This window comes from Indicator indicator, chromosome 30 (assembly GCF_027791375.1).
Source record: "Indicator indicator isolate 239-I01 chromosome 30, UM_Iind_1.1, whole genome shotgun sequence".
NCBI lineage: Eukaryota > Metazoa > Chordata > Aves > Piciformes > Indicatoridae > Indicator > Indicator indicator.
The window spans coordinates 2668250-2686428 of NC_072039.1; the positions used below are offsets into that span (position 1 = coordinate 2668250).

At 39.5% G+C, this 18179-nt stretch overlaps 1 protein-coding gene across 1 annotated transcript in view; it reads left to right on the plus strand.

Annotated features, from left to right (window-relative positions):
* Positions 1-18179, plus strand: part of BCAS3 (BCAS3 microtubule associated cell migration factor) — a 372406-nt gene that overhangs the window by 129822 nt on the left and 224405 nt on the right. Inside the window, exons 16-20 of the mRNA XM_054394123.1 lie at positions 414-564; positions 8182-8226; positions 14605-14729; positions 15425-15590; positions 17258-17358. Of these exons, the coding sequence (XP_054250098.1) occupies positions 414-564; positions 8182-8226; positions 14605-14729; positions 15425-15590; positions 17258-17358 (588 nt within the window). The remainder of the gene's footprint in view (positions 1-413; positions 565-8181; positions 8227-14604; positions 14730-15424; positions 15591-17257; positions 17359-18179) is intronic.

An 18179-nucleotide genomic window follows, 5' to 3' on the forward strand; every position in this document is an offset into this window, starting at 1 on the left:
CTGTCTGTGGTACTTTAAGAAAAGAATTCCCTTCCAGATATTCTTTTTGCTGTTGTTTTTCTGCTTCCACATATTCTTTTTGCAGTTGTTGCCAGAGAACTGAAATCCAGAACTACTTCTTCAAATTGAACTTGAAAACTTTCTGATGAACAAAAGTGTCAGGCAAGCAGCAGCAGCAAGAATAATTTCCCATATATAAAAATCAGTATTTGTTGCTTCCATTGTAATTTATTTTTTCACTTGAGAGATGACTTTTTTAGATGTGTTCTTGTTAACAACAAGAGGTCATTATTTATTTCATTTAAAAAAAAAATTGTTTTTTTGGCAATGGCTTGTTTCAAGCAGTTGTTTAAAAATGGTAACTGAAGAAAAAGTGAAAGTAATGTGTTTCCTTACATCTCTCTCCCATCAAGGTAAATTGAACAGCCAAGACACTTACAATAACTTCACAAACAATAATCCTGGGAACCCTCGACTCCTGCCCCTTCCCAGTTTGACTGTGGTCTTGCCTCTTGCTCAAATCAAGCAGCCAATGACATTAGGGACCATCACCAAACGCACAGGGTAAGTGATCTGCACAAACCTTCCTTCTAAACCTTTCTTACTCATAATTAATACGGAAATAATTTGTGTTGCTAGTGGTACTTGGTTTGGTTCCTGAGTTTAATTTCAGTGTATGTAGTTTAATGCCAACGGAAGGAGGGTGGGGGGGTGAGGAGGAGACAAGAAAAGGAAACCAGCATCAGATAAATAAACAAAACCTGAAAACAAATCTCTAGCAATCCAGGAGTATTCATTTGGTGGCTCATTTCCTTGCAGTCTACCATATGGGAAATGCTGTACACTGACATGAGGAGAGGTTTCACACCAGGAATTGGTATGAAACATAAGCAGAGCTGTATTCAATCAGGATAAGATGTGGGGTTACTGTTTGGGTTTGTTGTTGGGTTTGTTTGTTTTTTTTTTTCTTCCAAAGTCTGTTTATTTTGATTTCCAGACTTTTCAAGCAGAAATTATTTTTGCCTATCAGAAAGGGGAGACAGTAAGACAGGTTGAGCATAAAGGCAAAACTTCATCCTCCTGTTTTTCTGACCTTATTTTTCCTCTGAAGTGACTGTTCTGTACTATGAAATTCACGTGTGGACTTTCAGTTCAGAGCCAGCTGCACTTTGGTACTTTTCACTGTGCCATGATAAAGCACTTCAAAATATTTGTGGTGAAAAGAAAGCTCTACTAAATATCTCTCTGTATCAGTGTGAGAGCTGAAATCCTCCCCACCAAAGTGTTTAGAACAATCATTATTTTGCTTTCTTATACCCAATAGTGACTTATTTACATTCTTTAGCTTTCTCTGCTTGAGCTTTGCAAAGAAAAATTAAAAAGACAGTTTCAAACCATCACACTCTCTGTTACAAGAATTAAGAAGGTTTTGTGAGCTTCACAAACTGCAACAATTTTAAGTTAATTGATGCTGTTCAATAGTTGATATTTTTATCTTTCTAAATTTAAAATTTTTGGGCTTTTGCAATTAATACATAAAGCTGGTGGGGGGATTTTATTTTTTTCCCCTCCCACTTTTTTGGGTGTTCAAATCCCTGAGCATTTTCTAGTTAAAAGTCAGATCCATTCATTTACAGCTGGTTTCTTTTGTGTTTTGAGAAAAACAGATGGAATATGACATGTGGTTGGACAGAAACAATTGAGAAGGTTGCTAACATTTTCCCTGCATTTTGGCAAAGGGGTGCAGGCACTGACTTGCTTGCTTCAGTGGGTTCTTGCTCGAGCTCTAGAGTGAGGTGAATTTTACTTTCTGTTGTGTGAACCAGGAATTATTTTTCAGGTGAGAGCTTGGGGATATTCCCTCTCTCCCTGAGTAATTCCCATATTCTGTGCTTGAGTGTTCAGGACTCCCTGTAAAATCCTCTGTTGTTTTGTTTAGTGTGCTAAGCATGCATGATGATGTTCTGAAGCTTGCCTATGTATTCACATCTGTATGTGTGGATCTCTCTACATGTCTGCCTAACAATCCAGTCCTGCTCATGCTGCTGGAAACAGGAATTTCATTAGGCTTGTTGAGCCAGATCGTGAACTAGGAACACAGAATTGCCCAAAGCACAGAGGCTGTCTGCAGATAACTTCCTGAACTCCATAGATAACTGTAAATGGAACTTAGGAAACAGCAAAGAAACAGGGCAATTTAGCTACCTCCACACACACTTTTCAGTTGGATTTTTTTGCCCTTTTTTTTTTTTGGTGCTTACAATTTCAACACAGGTGAGGGACGGGGATTGCACTGGCAATCAGGTGAATTTGGCAGTTACAGAGAGGTTTGAGCAGGGACAAGAAAGGAGCCAGGATCAGAAAGAGGTTGGTGTGTTCATGGAGATTAGCAGGAAGTTACAGTTCCTGAAAAAGGGAAAATGTCAAAAGGTGTCTTGAAGAGCACGGTCAGAGGACAGAAATGGAATTCTGGGCTTTGTTAGTAAACTCCTTGAAATGAGAAAGAAATTAAATAGACACTTAGCTAGGAGAAGACATAGCAAGAAAATAAAAAGCTATCAGAGGGTTTCCAGGGAGAAAGGTGGGGTGATAGGAGCACTGGTGAGGATGGTGATTTGAGAAGAAGCACTTGGTTTATAATGGTAAATCATGCAGTAGTCTTTACAAAGGCCTTAATGCAAAACTCTTCTACAACCCTTGCAAACATAAGAAGTCTGCATTATTCTACTTAATTTCAATTCTGTTCTGTTCATTATTCTAATCTATTTAAATATTTATTCTTAACTACCTTAAACACAGAGCATTCCTATTTGTAGTTTTCTTGAAGTAAATTTTGCTGTTAACAAACGTTCCCCAGCCCTATTATTTTGTGTCATTTTTTTGACTAATTAGATTTAAAATATTCCACCAGGCTTATGTAACAGGGAGGGGGAAACAACAGGCATGGGAAATACCCTGCTGTGTAAATAGAGTTTTCATGAATGAGGATCAGAATTTTCAGTGAAGCCCATGTAGCTGTGGAACACTAAGCTGAGAGCTTCCTTCATTTGTTTTGCGTCCAAACTGTTTGATGAAAGAACACCACATGAACATGAAAAGCTGTACTTCTGAAGCAGGGATTTAAGAAGAAATGCCTCGGATCCAAGAAGCCTGGCATGCCTAAAATGACCAAATTGAGACAGCAGCCTTAACTTAAACCTCCAGGGGGCAAAGCGTGTGTTTAACATATTTAACATCTGCCCTCCTATTTCCAGAAACGCAGAGCAATGTGAGTCTGTGCAGTGTGAGGCTCAGACAGGACAGGGACCATCTGCCTCGCTCTGAGAAGTGTAGGAGGCATGTATTACTGCAAATGGCAAAAGACAGATGTATTTACACCTACATGGTCAGCACCTTTAAGCACTGCTCCGAGGAAACAAGGCTCTTCTTTGGGAGCAGCTGCTTAACCTTGCGATTGTGCAGTGATCAGAAAGGGAGAGGCACTCGCTAGCAGTTGGGCTTTACAGGCAGTGCAGGGCGGCCCTCCAAGCAGATTTCCTTTTTCTGCTGTTGCTACTTTTAAAGAATTAAAATGTAATCTGTTGCAGTCCGTTTTTCAAAAAGTAAAAAAAAAAAAAAAAAAAGCAAGATTAAAAGAACACCCTATAATTGGCTGCCCTGGGTTTGGCTGTTTCCTGTGTCTTTAATGTATGAAAAGCTTCTTTAATGCTGGAGATCTTCATTCAGCTTTGCAGGTTTTATTAACCATAAAAAACCCAGACAAAGTCAAGTTGGGTTTTGTGCTGTTAGTATACAAGACAGCAAAATATTTCTTTCAGGTACCAAAAGGGCTGATCAGAGCTCTTTAATGCTAGAGGTCTTCATTCAGCATTGCAGGTTTTATTTAAAAAAAAAAGTTAAGTTGGGTTTTGTTCTGTTAGTATCCAAGACAGCAAAATATTTTTTTAAGGTACCAAAAGGGCTGATCAGGGCTTTTAATATCATCTGTCTGGAGCAGAGCTGCAAAGTGTGTCATGTCATTGTACTTGACAGGTGGAATGGCAGTACATTTTTTAGAAGTGTTCACTGTAACCCTGTGGGAATGAAAGATCAGAATCTGGAGTTGGGTCATTACTGCACTCTTCATCACAGATGTTTTTTTTTTCCCCCTTCTTTTTTTCCTTTCATGCAAACTTGCAGATTTTGAAACATTTCCTGATCGCTCACTCAACTCTGGATACAAATCACATTCTCAGCACTATCTCAGAGCATTACTTCCATTTTACCATCACTGTCATTTCTTGATCCCTGCCCTCTGCTTCTTCCTCTGCTTTTTCAAGTCTCTCATTGTAATTTCTCCACTTAATTTTTGTCCCTATGTCTTGCCATCCCATTGACTGGCTTGCCTGTAGTTTGTGTTGTCAGCACATTCTGAGGAGCAGATAGGCTTTCCCAAAGGGGCTTTAACACTGAGTGAGGAAGCATCTTATGTTTTAAAGATTAGGGGGATGTAAGACAGTCAAAGAGCTAGATTTAATAAGTCTTTCTATATCTGTGCCTCAGTTTCCCTCTCAGAGTTTTAATAGTAATGCTGGATTCCTTCTGGAGTCTGGTGAATGGGTTAATTCATTGCCCATTACAAAGAGCTTATAGATTTGAAAGGGGAAGAGCTGTATGATCCATCTCTTGCTTGTCTATAAAAGGCAGGGAGTATGTTAGAAGACAGCTTTGTGCTTTGCAATGGCTTTATGAGTGTTCCTTCTGTTTGTGGGATGGGTTGTAGTTAGTTTCCAGTTTGTAAGAATGTGGGGGAGACAGCTGAGCTGTAATAGGAAGGAGGGAAATAAAAGCTACAATAATTGCCCCTGAGGAAAAACTGTTGTAGAAGTTGGTTTCTCTGACAGCAGCATTTGTTTTAATTTTCTCAAGGGATGTGGTCATTATATTTGTATCAGACTTCAGTCTCAATTTGGTTATAGCTTTAGTGAAACACCAGGATGTAACCTGCATTAGCTGGCTCTTGTCAAAACAGACACATCCAATGTATCTTAGAGGAAAAGGAATAAACCTTAGGGTTTTTTTTTTCCATTCAGAAGATTTAGATAGTGGTTTTTTAAAGCATGAAACTCTACCTATTCTTCATCCTGTCCCCCAAAAAGGAAGGGGAAAAGTAGGTAAAGTGTCTAATGCAATTTTATCATCTTAATGTTTCTCATTGCTTGTATTTTATGTACTGAAAAGCACTGATATCTGCTTGGTTTATTTTGACTAGGAGAGCTTAATTTACCCCAGGTTCTACTACTGAAGCAAACAAAAATAAGGAGTGCAAAGGCATGATGTCATCAGACAATTAAGTAGGCGAAAGTAACTAAAAAAAAAGCCACACACACACACACAAAAAAAAGAAAAGAAAGAAAAAAGAAAGAAAAGGTAAAGCTAAAGTAATCAGTACAAAATAGCTCAACTTTCCTGCATGTTGAAGCCAGACATTCTCTTCCTGGCACATTTCTCGGATGTGTTTTACGTCACCTTCAATAATACCTTTTGGTAATAAAGCAAGTGCTGTAATGATTTGTAATTGATCTGAAATACAGCTATTTGCAGTAAATTTTGATCAGGTGTCACTGTTTATGAGAGGAATCCAGCTGGGGGGACATAGAATGATGAGAGTTGGAGTAAGTGCCTATTGCACAGCTCTTTACCAGCTTTTAAATAGTTCTTGTTAAACATGGTGGCGCAAAATCAAAGTGTGCTTTGGTTCGGAATTTGTTAAACTTGAGAAATCAGATCAGAAATTAAGAACATTGTTGGAATTTTGAATCATAAATCATTTTCCATCCCTGATTTTCCTGTTGGAACGTCACAGTAGCTCTGAGAAGGGGGAACCTCAGTGAGTTTGGCTTTGCTCTGTTACTGTCACTGAGCGTAGCCATCTGGTGCTGTCTTTTCAAGGTTGGGTTATCCTTTAATTTGTACACTCTTTCTCTCTCTCAATTAGCATACCATCCATATTGTGTGAAGGAAATAGTGAGAAAAAATTGCTTATATGAATATCAGAAAGGAAAAAAAAGGGTCCTCTTGAAATAAGTTAGATCTTGAGGACAGAGAGGAAATATAGTAAGTTGTCTCTCTCACACATCAGGCTTTTAATAAGACTCTGCTGTAGTCTTTGGGAGTGTAAGTACATTTTCTTTCTGATACAAGATTTTGTATCTCTATTAAAAACAACCAGATGAACAAAGCCTTCCACTGTAGCATGGATCCACCTGACTGAATTTGTAAAGTAGAGAGAATTTGTTAATTTGCAAGGATAATCAGCTTGACACAGCATATTGTCCAACAAAAAGAGGCTGAACTTATCTTTTCTAATGAGCTCAGCTAAATGTCATTTCCTGCCTGCTTTGTGCAGACAGAGAAACTGAGGCAGAGAAAAGGAAAAAATACTTGCCCAAACATCCAAAATCATCTAAGCTCCCACTCAGACTCAGCCACTCTCCAATGACTGCAAATTCACACTAGATACATTCCAGGTTTTGGATTTTATTGGCTGTGGTTTGTGCAGAAGATTCACCTTTCCATTAAACATTTAAACAGTACAACAGTGATGGGCTAAGCTTCTGCTGAGGCATTGGAATGATCTTCAGCTTGACTGTGTAGGAGATGGTACCATGCACACAGCCTTATCAATTTAATTGGGTTTTATCATTGTCCAAAGATGATCTGTTTTGTCTATAAAGGCAGACAAATGAGCTCTCTCCCCCAGAGTGTTAACCAAACTTGTATTTCAGTACAGATAGCTAAAGGCTGCTCTGTTACATGGAGTTCAAAAGATCTTCATTATGATTTTTGGCCTATATTATTAGTTTTAAAATAGGGGTGTTTTTTTCCTGCAATGTTCTGCTTCATTGGATTTTTACATCTCTGCTTGTTGGCAGAGTAAATGTTTTAGATTTGTACCTTCACGTGAGGTTTTGGGTTTTTTTTTTAGGAGCATGTCTTCACTCATTGAATGTTCATGTCAAATTTAGTTCACAGAATTCTTTCTTATCAGGCTGGCCTCCTTTCAATTGTATAGATACAGCTTTATGCATCCTTCTGCAACAGACCTTTTCTGCTAGTTCATTGCCTGAATTATTTCACTTGGTTCAGCTAGCCAGAATTTATCACTGGGTCACATTAGAAAAAGAGAATTGGCACACTAGAGTTTGCAAAATCACTTATTCAGCCGTTTTTTGGGTGATGCTACATACCAAATGAGGATCAAAGAAGCCTTGAGCATGGGAGTAGCTCTAAATTTACCTCCTGCTTCTCCTTGCCAGATTTCATGCCAATGCCAATATGATGATGCCTTTCTCAGAGGTGATGTAAAAACCAAGGGAGATATTAATAAAAAATGTGCTACAATTAATGGAGGATTTGTAAAACTCCACACTGTGCAATATACTTGAACCAAAAAGTCAAATAAAGTCATGGTAGAGGTATGTGGCCAGAACCACTGAGCTCTGTATCTGGTGCTTTTGAAGATACATTTGGAATAAGTTAGGTTCTCTCCTGCATTCCATGCAAGCTTTTAAGTGAAGGATTAAGGTTGCTGTGTCTCACAGTTGCTAAAGAGTTTGAATTTAATGGTGTGTTTCTATCCTAGAAAAAGGGCTGACTCTAAAAGGTTGTGCTGGTACCTGCTGCTTTACCTCCCTCAGTAAATTTGTAACTGTCCCTCTCAGACCTTCAGAGTGTCATGGAAGACCCCCACGTATTTGTTGCTAATTTACTTTTTCTATTAGTTTTGACTTTAAGGTCTGTTTAAGCCCCAGACTGCTTTTGCCTCAGATTTGTCAGGAGATTTCAGGAAGGAAAGCTGAGCTGTGTCTAACTGGAATTATAACCTCAAAGCCTGCTTGCAACTGGTGCATTGCCTTGGTCACGGCCGTTGTGCATGAGGAACCTACCCTGTCAGCTCCTGCTTCCAGAGGGGGGGTTGCTGACCTTGTCAGGGGAGACCCTTCACGTGAGCAGTGGTGTGTGTGAGTGTCAGCATGCTGGTTGCATTGGAGGGAGACATCTCTTTCAGGGCATCATGAATGGTTATAAAAGATGATTTTGTTTACCTTCTGCATAGAACTTACTAGCATGCTATAGAGTGTAATTGTTGGTAATGGAGTTGTCATCTAATTTCTGTGCATTTTTCCCCTTTCTGTGAAGACCTTACCTGTTTGGAGCAGGATGTTTTTCCATAAAAGCTCCATGGTGAGTTCCCACTTCAAACCCAGCATGCCTATAACTCATTTGCTGTCCTCTGTGATTAAACTTTTTTAAGTTTGGATTGATTTTTTATTTTTTTTTAATGTGTTTATTTGCATGGCTGATCCATAGGTGGAAGCACTGCATAATTTCATTTTTAAACTATGGATGTGTGTTCACCATCAAGCATTGCCAAAGAAGACAAGGGGTAACAGGCACAAACTTGAACACAGGAAGTTTCATCTAAACATGAGGAAGAGCTTCTTTAATTTAAGGGTGGTGGAGCACTGGAACAGGCTGCCCAGCGAGGTGGTGGAGTCTCCATCTCTGGAGACATTCAAACCCACCTGGATATGTTCCTGTGTGACCTTCTCTAGGTGAACCTGCCTTGGCAGGGGAGCTGGACTCGATGATCTCTTGAGGTCCCTTCCAACCCCTACCACTCTGTGATTCTGTATGAAATGCATTCTCTTTTTTAGTCTTTGTTGCTTTTGAGAGGGCAATTAATTTTTAAGTAGCACAGAAGTTGATAAAATAAATTCTTTCCCCAATAATGGACAAAAAAATTATTGCAATATCTTCCCAAAACAAGCCTCTCTTTTTCTGTCTAGGGGTTGGACTAGATGACTTTTGGAGGTTCCTTCCAACTCAACCCATTCTGTGATTCTATATAGCTACCTTTTATAATAGTAGCACTGAGTTGCTTGCAGAGAGAAAACATCAATGATGGCCTCTTGAAAAGAAACAGATCAGCATTTTTAGGCAACAAGAATGGGAAAAACTTGAACATCTTAAAATTTGCTTAGAAAATGTAGAAACTTTCAGCCAGGAGGGTTTTTTTTGGGGGGGGGGAGGGGGGAGGGAGGGAAGGTTTTTGGGGTTAGGGGCTGTTTTTTAAGCTTAGCTAAGGGTACTTCCTAGCTGCCTGTTAGAATAGTAGTGTTTGGTGCTGGTTTTACTACTAAAAGTCTGTTCCACATCTATCACCTGCTTTTGTCTCCCAAAATCCTACCCTTGGCAGAAGAGCTTCACTAGGTGACTTTTAAGAGAAAGGCAGAGTAGAAAGTAGGAGCTCTACCAAAGACAAGAGAAGCAAAGGCACTGCATATGACACTAAAGGAAAGAAAGGAGCATTGTGTTATTCCAGGAGAATACCTGGTACCAAAGTAGGCTTCCCAAGAACCATATCTAAAGGTGGTTTGTAATGCCCCTAAGTATTTCTTCTGATGATCTAACAACTGCAAAGGCTGTGGAAGAAGAGTTTTGAAAGTGGATTGTCTTAGCAAATGGCATAGGTTGGTCACCCCCTGCATGAAGCAGAAATGACTGTAGATTGAGGCAAGATTAAAAGGCCTAGATTAAAGAGGGGAATATATGAAATAGACTCAAAAATCGTTGCCTGTCTTTCACAAGGCTTTTTTGTGGTTTGTTTAATTTCCAGTGCTAGCTCAAAAATATGGTCTTTACTAGCCTACAGAGAAATTAGGATAAAAAACACACTTTGGGTGGGGGAAGAACTCATGTTGTTTCCATTAAGGTCTTAATGAGACCTAAAATTGTGTAAACAAAATGAATGGAGATTTGACAGCTTGCTGCCTGGCAAATAAAGGAGCCTACCATTTATTTTCTTGCTTTATTCATGATTTGACAACTGGAAACATGTCTTTGTTTTCTGGTTTTAGGCACAATGATAAATTAATTCAAATTTATGTCTTTGGAGGCAGATCTGCTTTCACAGTAATTCTATGTGTAATTGCAAATTTCATGCAGTGTTTGTCTCCTGATGCTTTTGTTGCTGCTTATATTGTCTAGGTGAAACTTTTACATCCAGAACTCATCCACATTTCCATTTCAGTGGGTTTAGCTGTGGAGTTCTGGAGGAGTGCTTTTGGGTTTATGAATCTGATGCATTTGAAGCTTGTTTGTTTGGAATGTAAAAGCAATCTGATTCTCAGCCTGTGCAGGTTCTTGCTGTTTGATTGATAATGTTTCAATTTGTAAAGCAGCTCCTTCGTGTCACATATATCCAATAGATATATTTATAGTTTTGAAAGTCTTGCAACTTGTTCCACTGTGAACTGAAAGACAAATTTAAGAGCCAGCAGTATTTTATGAGTTCTTTGAGGAAAGTCTTTACAGTGAGGGTGGGTGGTGAGATACTGGAACAGGTTGCCTGGGCGGGTTGTGGATGCCCCCTCCCTGGAGATGTTCAAGGCCAGGCTGGATGAGGCCTTGAGCAATCTGATATAGTGGGAGGTGACCCTGCCCGTGGCAGGGGGGTTGGAACTGGATGATCTTTGAGGTCTCTTCCAACCCAAACCATTCTCTGAACACTCCATCACTGTATTGCATAGCCTCTGGTTTTCATAGCTGCCTCTGGTTTTCAAACTATTTTAAGAGTATTAATTCTTATTAATTCTTTCCTCCATAAAGCAGAAAAATAAACAATAATAAAAAAGTTAACTAGTTAAATATTGTCATTAGTTCTCATTTTTATAAAGAGCTAACACAAGGCATTTCCAGAGATTATGGCAGAGTTTGATTCATTACCAAAGTCAACAAGTGGTAGAACTGAATTGTTTCAGTAGCTTTTAATCTCTTCTTATTGTGTTGCCAGCATCAAAGAACTTGCATGCCATTGCTGTGTCTCTTCATTTCTTTGTTAAGATCTGACAAAGCATTGTCTTAAATGTCTTCTTTGCTTTGCTGCCATCAGTTTTCGTACCATTTCAGTGGGAAGTGTTCACATATGCTTGTCACTGGACATGAACACATCTATATCTCTGTGCTTCTACATTCAAAAGGGAAACAGTCCCCCAAAATTAACTGTTAGAGAAGTTCTTTACTATCAACAACACAAATTTCTCCAAATCCTGTGGTATTTAGCTGGAGTGTGGGATTAACATGACTTTCAATTTTTAGTTTTCAAGTTTTTAGTTCTCCTGTGATTAGCAGGTGGCTTTGTTATTGCCTTCAGCTGGGGTAGGTGAGTGTCAGCTCTTGGTAATTGAAATTACATGAACATGGTCTTCAGCTGAGGCATAGCTCGTTAAATTTGTAGCAGAACAAGAGCTACATAGTGGAAAGATTTTATTACTATTATTATTACTATAGTTCTCCTTGCTCTGGGTTTCTGCAGAGATAAATTGGGATAAAAATACTGCTGTGTCTCATTGAATTCTTGGTGTAGCTGGTTAGGCCCAGGCAGGAAGAACTGCACTGCTTTTCAGTCCTCCTCGTGTCATAAACATAGTGCTGTTGTTTCTGATGTAGAAGGCTGACATTCTAAGGGTGAGTAGAGTCCCTGGAGACACTCAAAATCAAGAGTGGAGTCGCTGGAGACTTTCAAGATCAGACTCAACTGACCCTGGGCAGCCTGGAGGTGTCCATGCTCATTGCAGGGGGTTGGACAACATGACCTTTGAGGGTCCCTTCCAACCCAATTCAACCTGTGAGTGTTTTGGTCCCATTAGCCTCACTTTCTGGTTTTAAGTGTTGATTCCCAACAGCTTGCTCTTCTTCTCTTTTCAGTAAAAATATGGTACAGTCTTTTGAAAGTTAGGGTACAATCTTCAGGAAGTTACTGTGTTGTGAAGATTCTTTCAAATTAGCTATTTTTAAAAGGGAGGCCAAACTTGCCTTAATTTCAGTTCTTGGAACAATTTATGAAGTGCTGACAAGCTAAGAGCAAGCAGAGAGTAGGAGTTCATAGCAGAAACAAGTCATTCACCACATACCTTCAACATGATTGTTTTGTTCTCCTTTGGAAAACTGAGAGGATTTTGCATCTACATAATAATGAGGATTGATAGTTTCCAAGTTGTTAAAAATATCACAGTGACATGAAAATATGTTTTTCTAATGGCATTACTGATACTGGAAATAAGTGGGCTTTTGAGGCTTACTGAAGGGAGGAAATTTGGGTTGGAAAGTGTTGATGAAAAGATGGAGATAAAGCAAAATGGTGTTAAAATGAAAGATTCCTTAGTTACAGTCCAGTTCAGAATGGACTTGTTGACATCTCAGCAGTGCTTTCAGAGATGTGTCTAAACCAGCAGGATGCACTGGGCATTTTTATTTGGTGGTTGTTATTTTTCTGTAGGACTGAGTTTAACCACATGAGTAATCCTGGTTTACAATGTCTGCTCTTTCTGTCTACAAAACATAGTTCTTGAAGGGAGAACATTTTGGCACTGAAACTGACGCTGAAATGCATGCCATGAGAGATGGACATCTGAAAGATGTGGTGTAAATAGAATGTAGCTAAGACCATTTCCTCTAAGGCTGATAGAATCAGAGAATTCTCTAGGTTGGAAAAGACTTCTAAGATCATCAAGTTCAACCTGACACCACCATGGCCATTAAACCATGTCCCAAAGTACCATGTCCACACATTTCCTCAGTGCCTCCAGGAATGGTGCAGGTATATTACTGTATGAATATTTGGAAGGTGAGAGCTAAACCCAGTTATTAATAACAAGTTTGTTCCAGAACTGGTTAAAAATACTATTTCTGTCACAGAGGACTATTTCAAAGTGTCAGGAATCTGTTCTGAATTCTTTTGAGCATATTACATTTTAATTAAAAGATACAATTAAAAGATTCTAATACCGATCATAGAGTGCCACTGCAAGCAAGGTAATAGATTTATAGTCAGGAACTTTTTGGAATACAGCTTTCTGACCCAGTAATACAAAGCTGTAGTTTCAACAGTTGGATATGAAGTGCTTTGTTGTGCTTCAATATCAGAGCTACTGACTATAAATTGCAATTGCTCTTTTGGGTCATTCTAGCTTTTCCTGCCTGCAGAGAGCTTCAAGGCTGATCTAAGACCAGGAAACTTTGTCTGAATCTTTCCATTGCCTCTAGTCAGTGTGATGGAACTCCTTTGGAAAGGATAATTATTATTATTACTATTATTACTATCATTACTATCATCATTATTATTGTTTCCTTCTCCATGAAAGGTGTAACCACAGGCTTGTTGTGTGTGTGAATTATCGCAGGTAGCTTAGCTCCTCTGTGCTTTAGCCAATCCATCTGTAAGACTGCCAGAGTAACACTGCACAAGGTGCTGGGAAGCTCAGTTACACTTTCTGTAAATCCCTTTCAGAAACCTGGCTCTGAAAATACAGCACAAATGCAGTTAGTCCCTTCTCCCATTTTCCTAAATGACCTCTTTTCTGGTGTGCTACAAAAAAAGTGTTTGCTGCTCTAGGTGAGTTCAAGTTAAAACCTTTCGAGTTGGATGACAGGGATGGAGGAGGCTCTGTGTTTTTAACCATATGCCATATTTTCCATGTGTCACTTACTACTGCTAGTGGTTGGGAGGAAATGAAGTGTTGGAGATCAGTAAGAGTTTTGCCATTTCTTTCAGAGAGATCAAGACTGAACTATGAGGGCCCAAGACACAGATCTTTGGGTGGGTGCAGGAGTTTTAGCTTGGAGAATAATTTTGATTTAACTAGGTTTTCTTATGGAAAGAAGGGAGAGGTAGCAAGAGAACGGAGCAGTGAAATAGAGTAGAGAGAAACATAAAATAATCCAATTAAAAAGACTGGGGGAAAAAAGAGAGTGTGGAGCAAGCCTTTGTGAAGTTCTCAAACAGCTTTTCTCTTAAGGAAAGGGTGAAATGCTGGCTTAATGAACTGAGGAAATGGGCAATGCTCTGAGCATAGTTTTGAGCTGATACAAAGCAGAATGTTTTCTTTGGATTCCTGTAAGCAGGAATCTGAAACACTGAGTAATGTTTGAATGAAACATTATAAACCATTGTGCTGTGTGCACACTGTGGAGTTTCAGAGGGGAATGCAACTTCGTCTCTATTTGTGTGACAGAATTCCTCATTAGTTTTAACACCTAGCTTATTGTTTCCCTTCCCTTGTATCCTCAGCATGTTGTTCCCTCTTTCCCATTTCCTCATGTCACATCCACCCTCACGGTTTCGGTGCCATCAGGACTGTGCTGATCAGCAATCAGTGTGTGCAGTAGTTGGGAGCTTCTTTTGAAAATGCAAGAAGATACCAATCACCTGGAAGGACTGACCCAGAATCTGTATTTTTCATTCCCAAAGGACTTACAATTAGAAATGTTTGTATTCACTTCAGAAGCTGTTTCTATTCAGTGGAAATATTCAATATTGGGTCTTTTAAACAGTAAAACTAATTCTCCATTATGAGGCAGCTCTCAGATCAGTGAGCAAGGAGAACTTAGGACCTGTTACAAAGAAGCACTAAGGATCTGTACACCCTGCTGAAGTTTATGGCAGCTGCAGATAGTCACCACTTCTGAGTTAATATCTTAGAATGCCTATTAAGCAAGGGACATCTTCATTTTTTGAGAACTAACCTTCATGATTTCACTTTGTTCTTTCTTTCTTTTAAGCAAATCCAAACCAGCTCCACAGATTTCACCCAGTAAGTCTGTGGGAGGAGAATTTTGTGTTGCTGCAGTCTTTGGATCATCAAGGTCGTGGTTTGCAAACAATCCTGGTCTGAAAAGAGAAAAAGGTTGGTATGTTACAAAAATAAGACTTGAATTTCAATTTCCATTTCGATTTTCTTTTTATTTTCTCATTTTGTGATAGCTTCTGAGCAGAAGGTACTTTACAGTTGGATTCAACACTCTTAAAGGTCTTCTCCAGCCTTAGTGATTCTATGATTCTGTTTGTAAACTTTGTTCCATAAACTCAGTGACAATGGAGATTTTGGGGAATATGAGTAGGGCAGTTTTGGTAGATAGGAAAATTTACAAGAATGTTAATTAGTGAAAGAAATCATTGGTCTTTTATTATGATATAATGACAAAGCAAACTTTGGTAGTTCGGACTAAGGACACTGCATGAAGTTTGTGAGGTAAAGGTGAGACACCTTTGCTAAAGCAAATGAGCAGAATTACATTTGGCAGTGTGTGATTACTGGAACACAATGTGTGATTACTGGAACTTTGATAAGAAACTCTGTCCCACCTTCTCTTACATGAAATATTCCTCTTTTTTGGAAACAAGGAGAAAATTATGCTCTTTGTACAGTTTTCTCTTTGTGTCTCCAGCCCTTTCTCTTCTTTAAATTCACATTTTGGATTGCAAACACTAAAAGGCAAGAGACTTAAAAAAAAAAAGAAGTCCCCTACTTCTATAAATGTTTTTTTTTTCCCTGCTTTTGCTGTGCCATTGCAGTACGATTTTGGTTTTCCTTGCAAACAGATCAATCCAAGCAGTTCGTAGTGGAGTCGCTGTACATTATCAGTTGTTACGGCAGCCTGGTGGAGCACGTACTGGAACCACGTCCCCTCAGCACTGCTCCCAAGATCAGTGATGACACACCTTTGGAAATGATGACCTGCCCAAGAGCCAGCTGGACTTTGGTTAGGTACCTCAGTCTTTCTTTCTTCTTTTTGTCCAGAAACTGGTTGTGATCTTTTGTTTTGGAAGCAGTAAATGAAGTGCATTGCTATTTTCAACTATATTTTTATCTTAAAGTTTGTCTTAAAGACTCTTAAAAGTTTTCCATTGGAAGAGAGGACTCTTGATAGCAAATTCAAGCCTACCTTTCAAATAGTTATGTCAGTACTTACATGCTTACAGTTTTGGCTCCCCAAGTTCAAGAGAGACAGGGATATACTGGAGAGAGTCCAAGAGAGAGCTACAAGCATGTTTAAGGGACTTGAACATCTCTCCAGTGAAGAAAGACTGAGAGTCCTGCGGCTGTTTAGTCTTGAGGGGAGAAGGCTAAGAAAGGATCTTATCAATGTCTATAAATATCTGAGGGGTGGGTGTGAAGATGAAGGTGCCAGGCTCTGTTTGATGGTGCCCAGTGATAGGACAAGGAACAATGGCTATGAGCTGAAACATAGAAGGTTCCACCTCTACATGAGGAGAAACCTCTTTACTGTGAGGCTGTGAGGGTGCTAGAACCCTGGAGCAGGCTGCCCAGAGAGATTGTGGAGCCTCCTCTGAACACCTTCAAGACCTGTCTGGATGCATTCCTGTGTGGCCTGCCCTAAGTGATCCTGCTTTGGCAAAGGGGTTGGATCCGATGATCTCTAGACATCCCTTCCAACTCCTGATGTTCTATGATTCTCTGTCTGAATGGGAGCATCAAAATACTTTGTAGATGTGAAGCTGCATGAATGTGTTTATGGATCGGTAGAGCTCCTCATCAGCTGGTGATTTGAAATGATCATGTTGTAATTTAGCTTTTTATATAAGGACTAAACTCAATTATTTCAATAGTGTTAAAGTCCAGAACTCTGCCATGAGACAGGAATGAGCGTTGCACCATGAAGCATTGCAAAGAATTAGGGAAGTGATCCTGTGAGTAGCTGAAGGTAGCATTTCTTAAGACAGTTGAAGAAATGCTTCCTGACATGTGGAAGAAAGTAAACAAAACTTGATGAGAAAGTGTTGTCAGTGCTTTTGACGTTTTAAAATATTTCTCTATCGATTTCTCTTGGCTCCTATATTCCTTAGTGCTGCTTATGGCTGGACTAGCTTGATCAATACTTGATTTACCAAGCTATTTAGGAATGGCTCACCCTAATTAAAATTACAACACAGACTTCTAGCCCATTATTGTTGAAATGAGGAGGTTGTAATGGAATTGAAAATTCTAATTGGATCAATAGTCCCTAACTTTACACAGCTTCATTTTCACAGTTTCCAAGTGCTCAATGACTTCGCAGTTCCCAAGCAGTGCTGGCTAACAGAATAAAAAAGTTCCCCACTTTCTGTTGGGTGTTTATATAACGTCAGCATGACATAAAATGCTCCTAAATCTGCTTCCCCAAGTTCATCTAAACCGCCTCCAAAATGTTTTCTTTGCGCAATATGCGCCGCAGGCATTGTCTTTGCCTCACAGTCTGCAGGGTTTGCTGATGCTGCTCAGCTGCCTGTGGTGTTTGCAGTGTTTGAACAAGCTAATTTAAATAATTACAAACATTTTGTGAGCTTGTATAGATAATTACATGTGATGACAGAAACACTGATTTACATTCTCTGTATTAGCTAAAATATTAATAGTCTTGTGTTTTACCTCAGAACTCCTCAGTGGAATGAACTCCAACCACCATTTAATGCAAACCATCCACTACTCCTGGCTGCAGATGCTGTGCAGTACTACCAGTATCTTCTGGCTGGCTGTAAGTAGCTGACAACTTTTTGTCTTGTCTTGTGTGCATGTTTTAAGCTGTGTGTGACTTTCTGAGATGGTTTTTCAATGTATGTTGATCTTGGTCTACATCCTACTCCAGAAGAGGACTTTGTGTAATCCACTGTGTTAGTAATGGTGGGGTAGAGAATAGTTTCTTCTTTTGATATGAATCAGAGTTGTGAGGCTCTCACAGAGCCAAAATGTGAGTGCTTGGCAGGCTTTGCAAGTGTGACCCACCGCATCTCCTAAAGCGAGGGTTTCTTCACTTCATTTCTTCTTGTGCTTTTAGCCATTTTCTCCCAATATTCAGTGACAAGTGAGTGTATCTGCATTTTCCCTCTGCCCTGAAACTCCTGATTGCTGGGCTGCTTCCAGGCAGAGTCTCAGACAGCTGCTTCCCTTAGGAGGGAAGTAGTAGTGGCATCACTTCCAGGGATGGCTGCCCACCTGCCTCCTCCTGTGTCTTATCCAGCCACATTGTTCACAGGGAGCCGATGTGCATGGCTTGGCATAAGCAGAAACATTTCTATCCCTGCATCTTACAGCTTATATCTGCACTCATGTATTTTAGATTGGTTTTCTAGATAAACGACTATTTATGCTATATTTTATGTTGACAGTTCCAAAAAGAGAAGAATTTTGAGTAGGAAGTCTCTCTCTCTCTTTTTTTTTTTTTTTAATCTTGGGTATTATCAAGATCGAAGTGATAAAGCAGTCAAAGTTTCACAAGGGAAAAACTCTTGGCATATGTAAAGGTACCCATGGGGAAACTAGACCCTCTGCACAGTTGTCAGTGCAGCTAATGCTAGC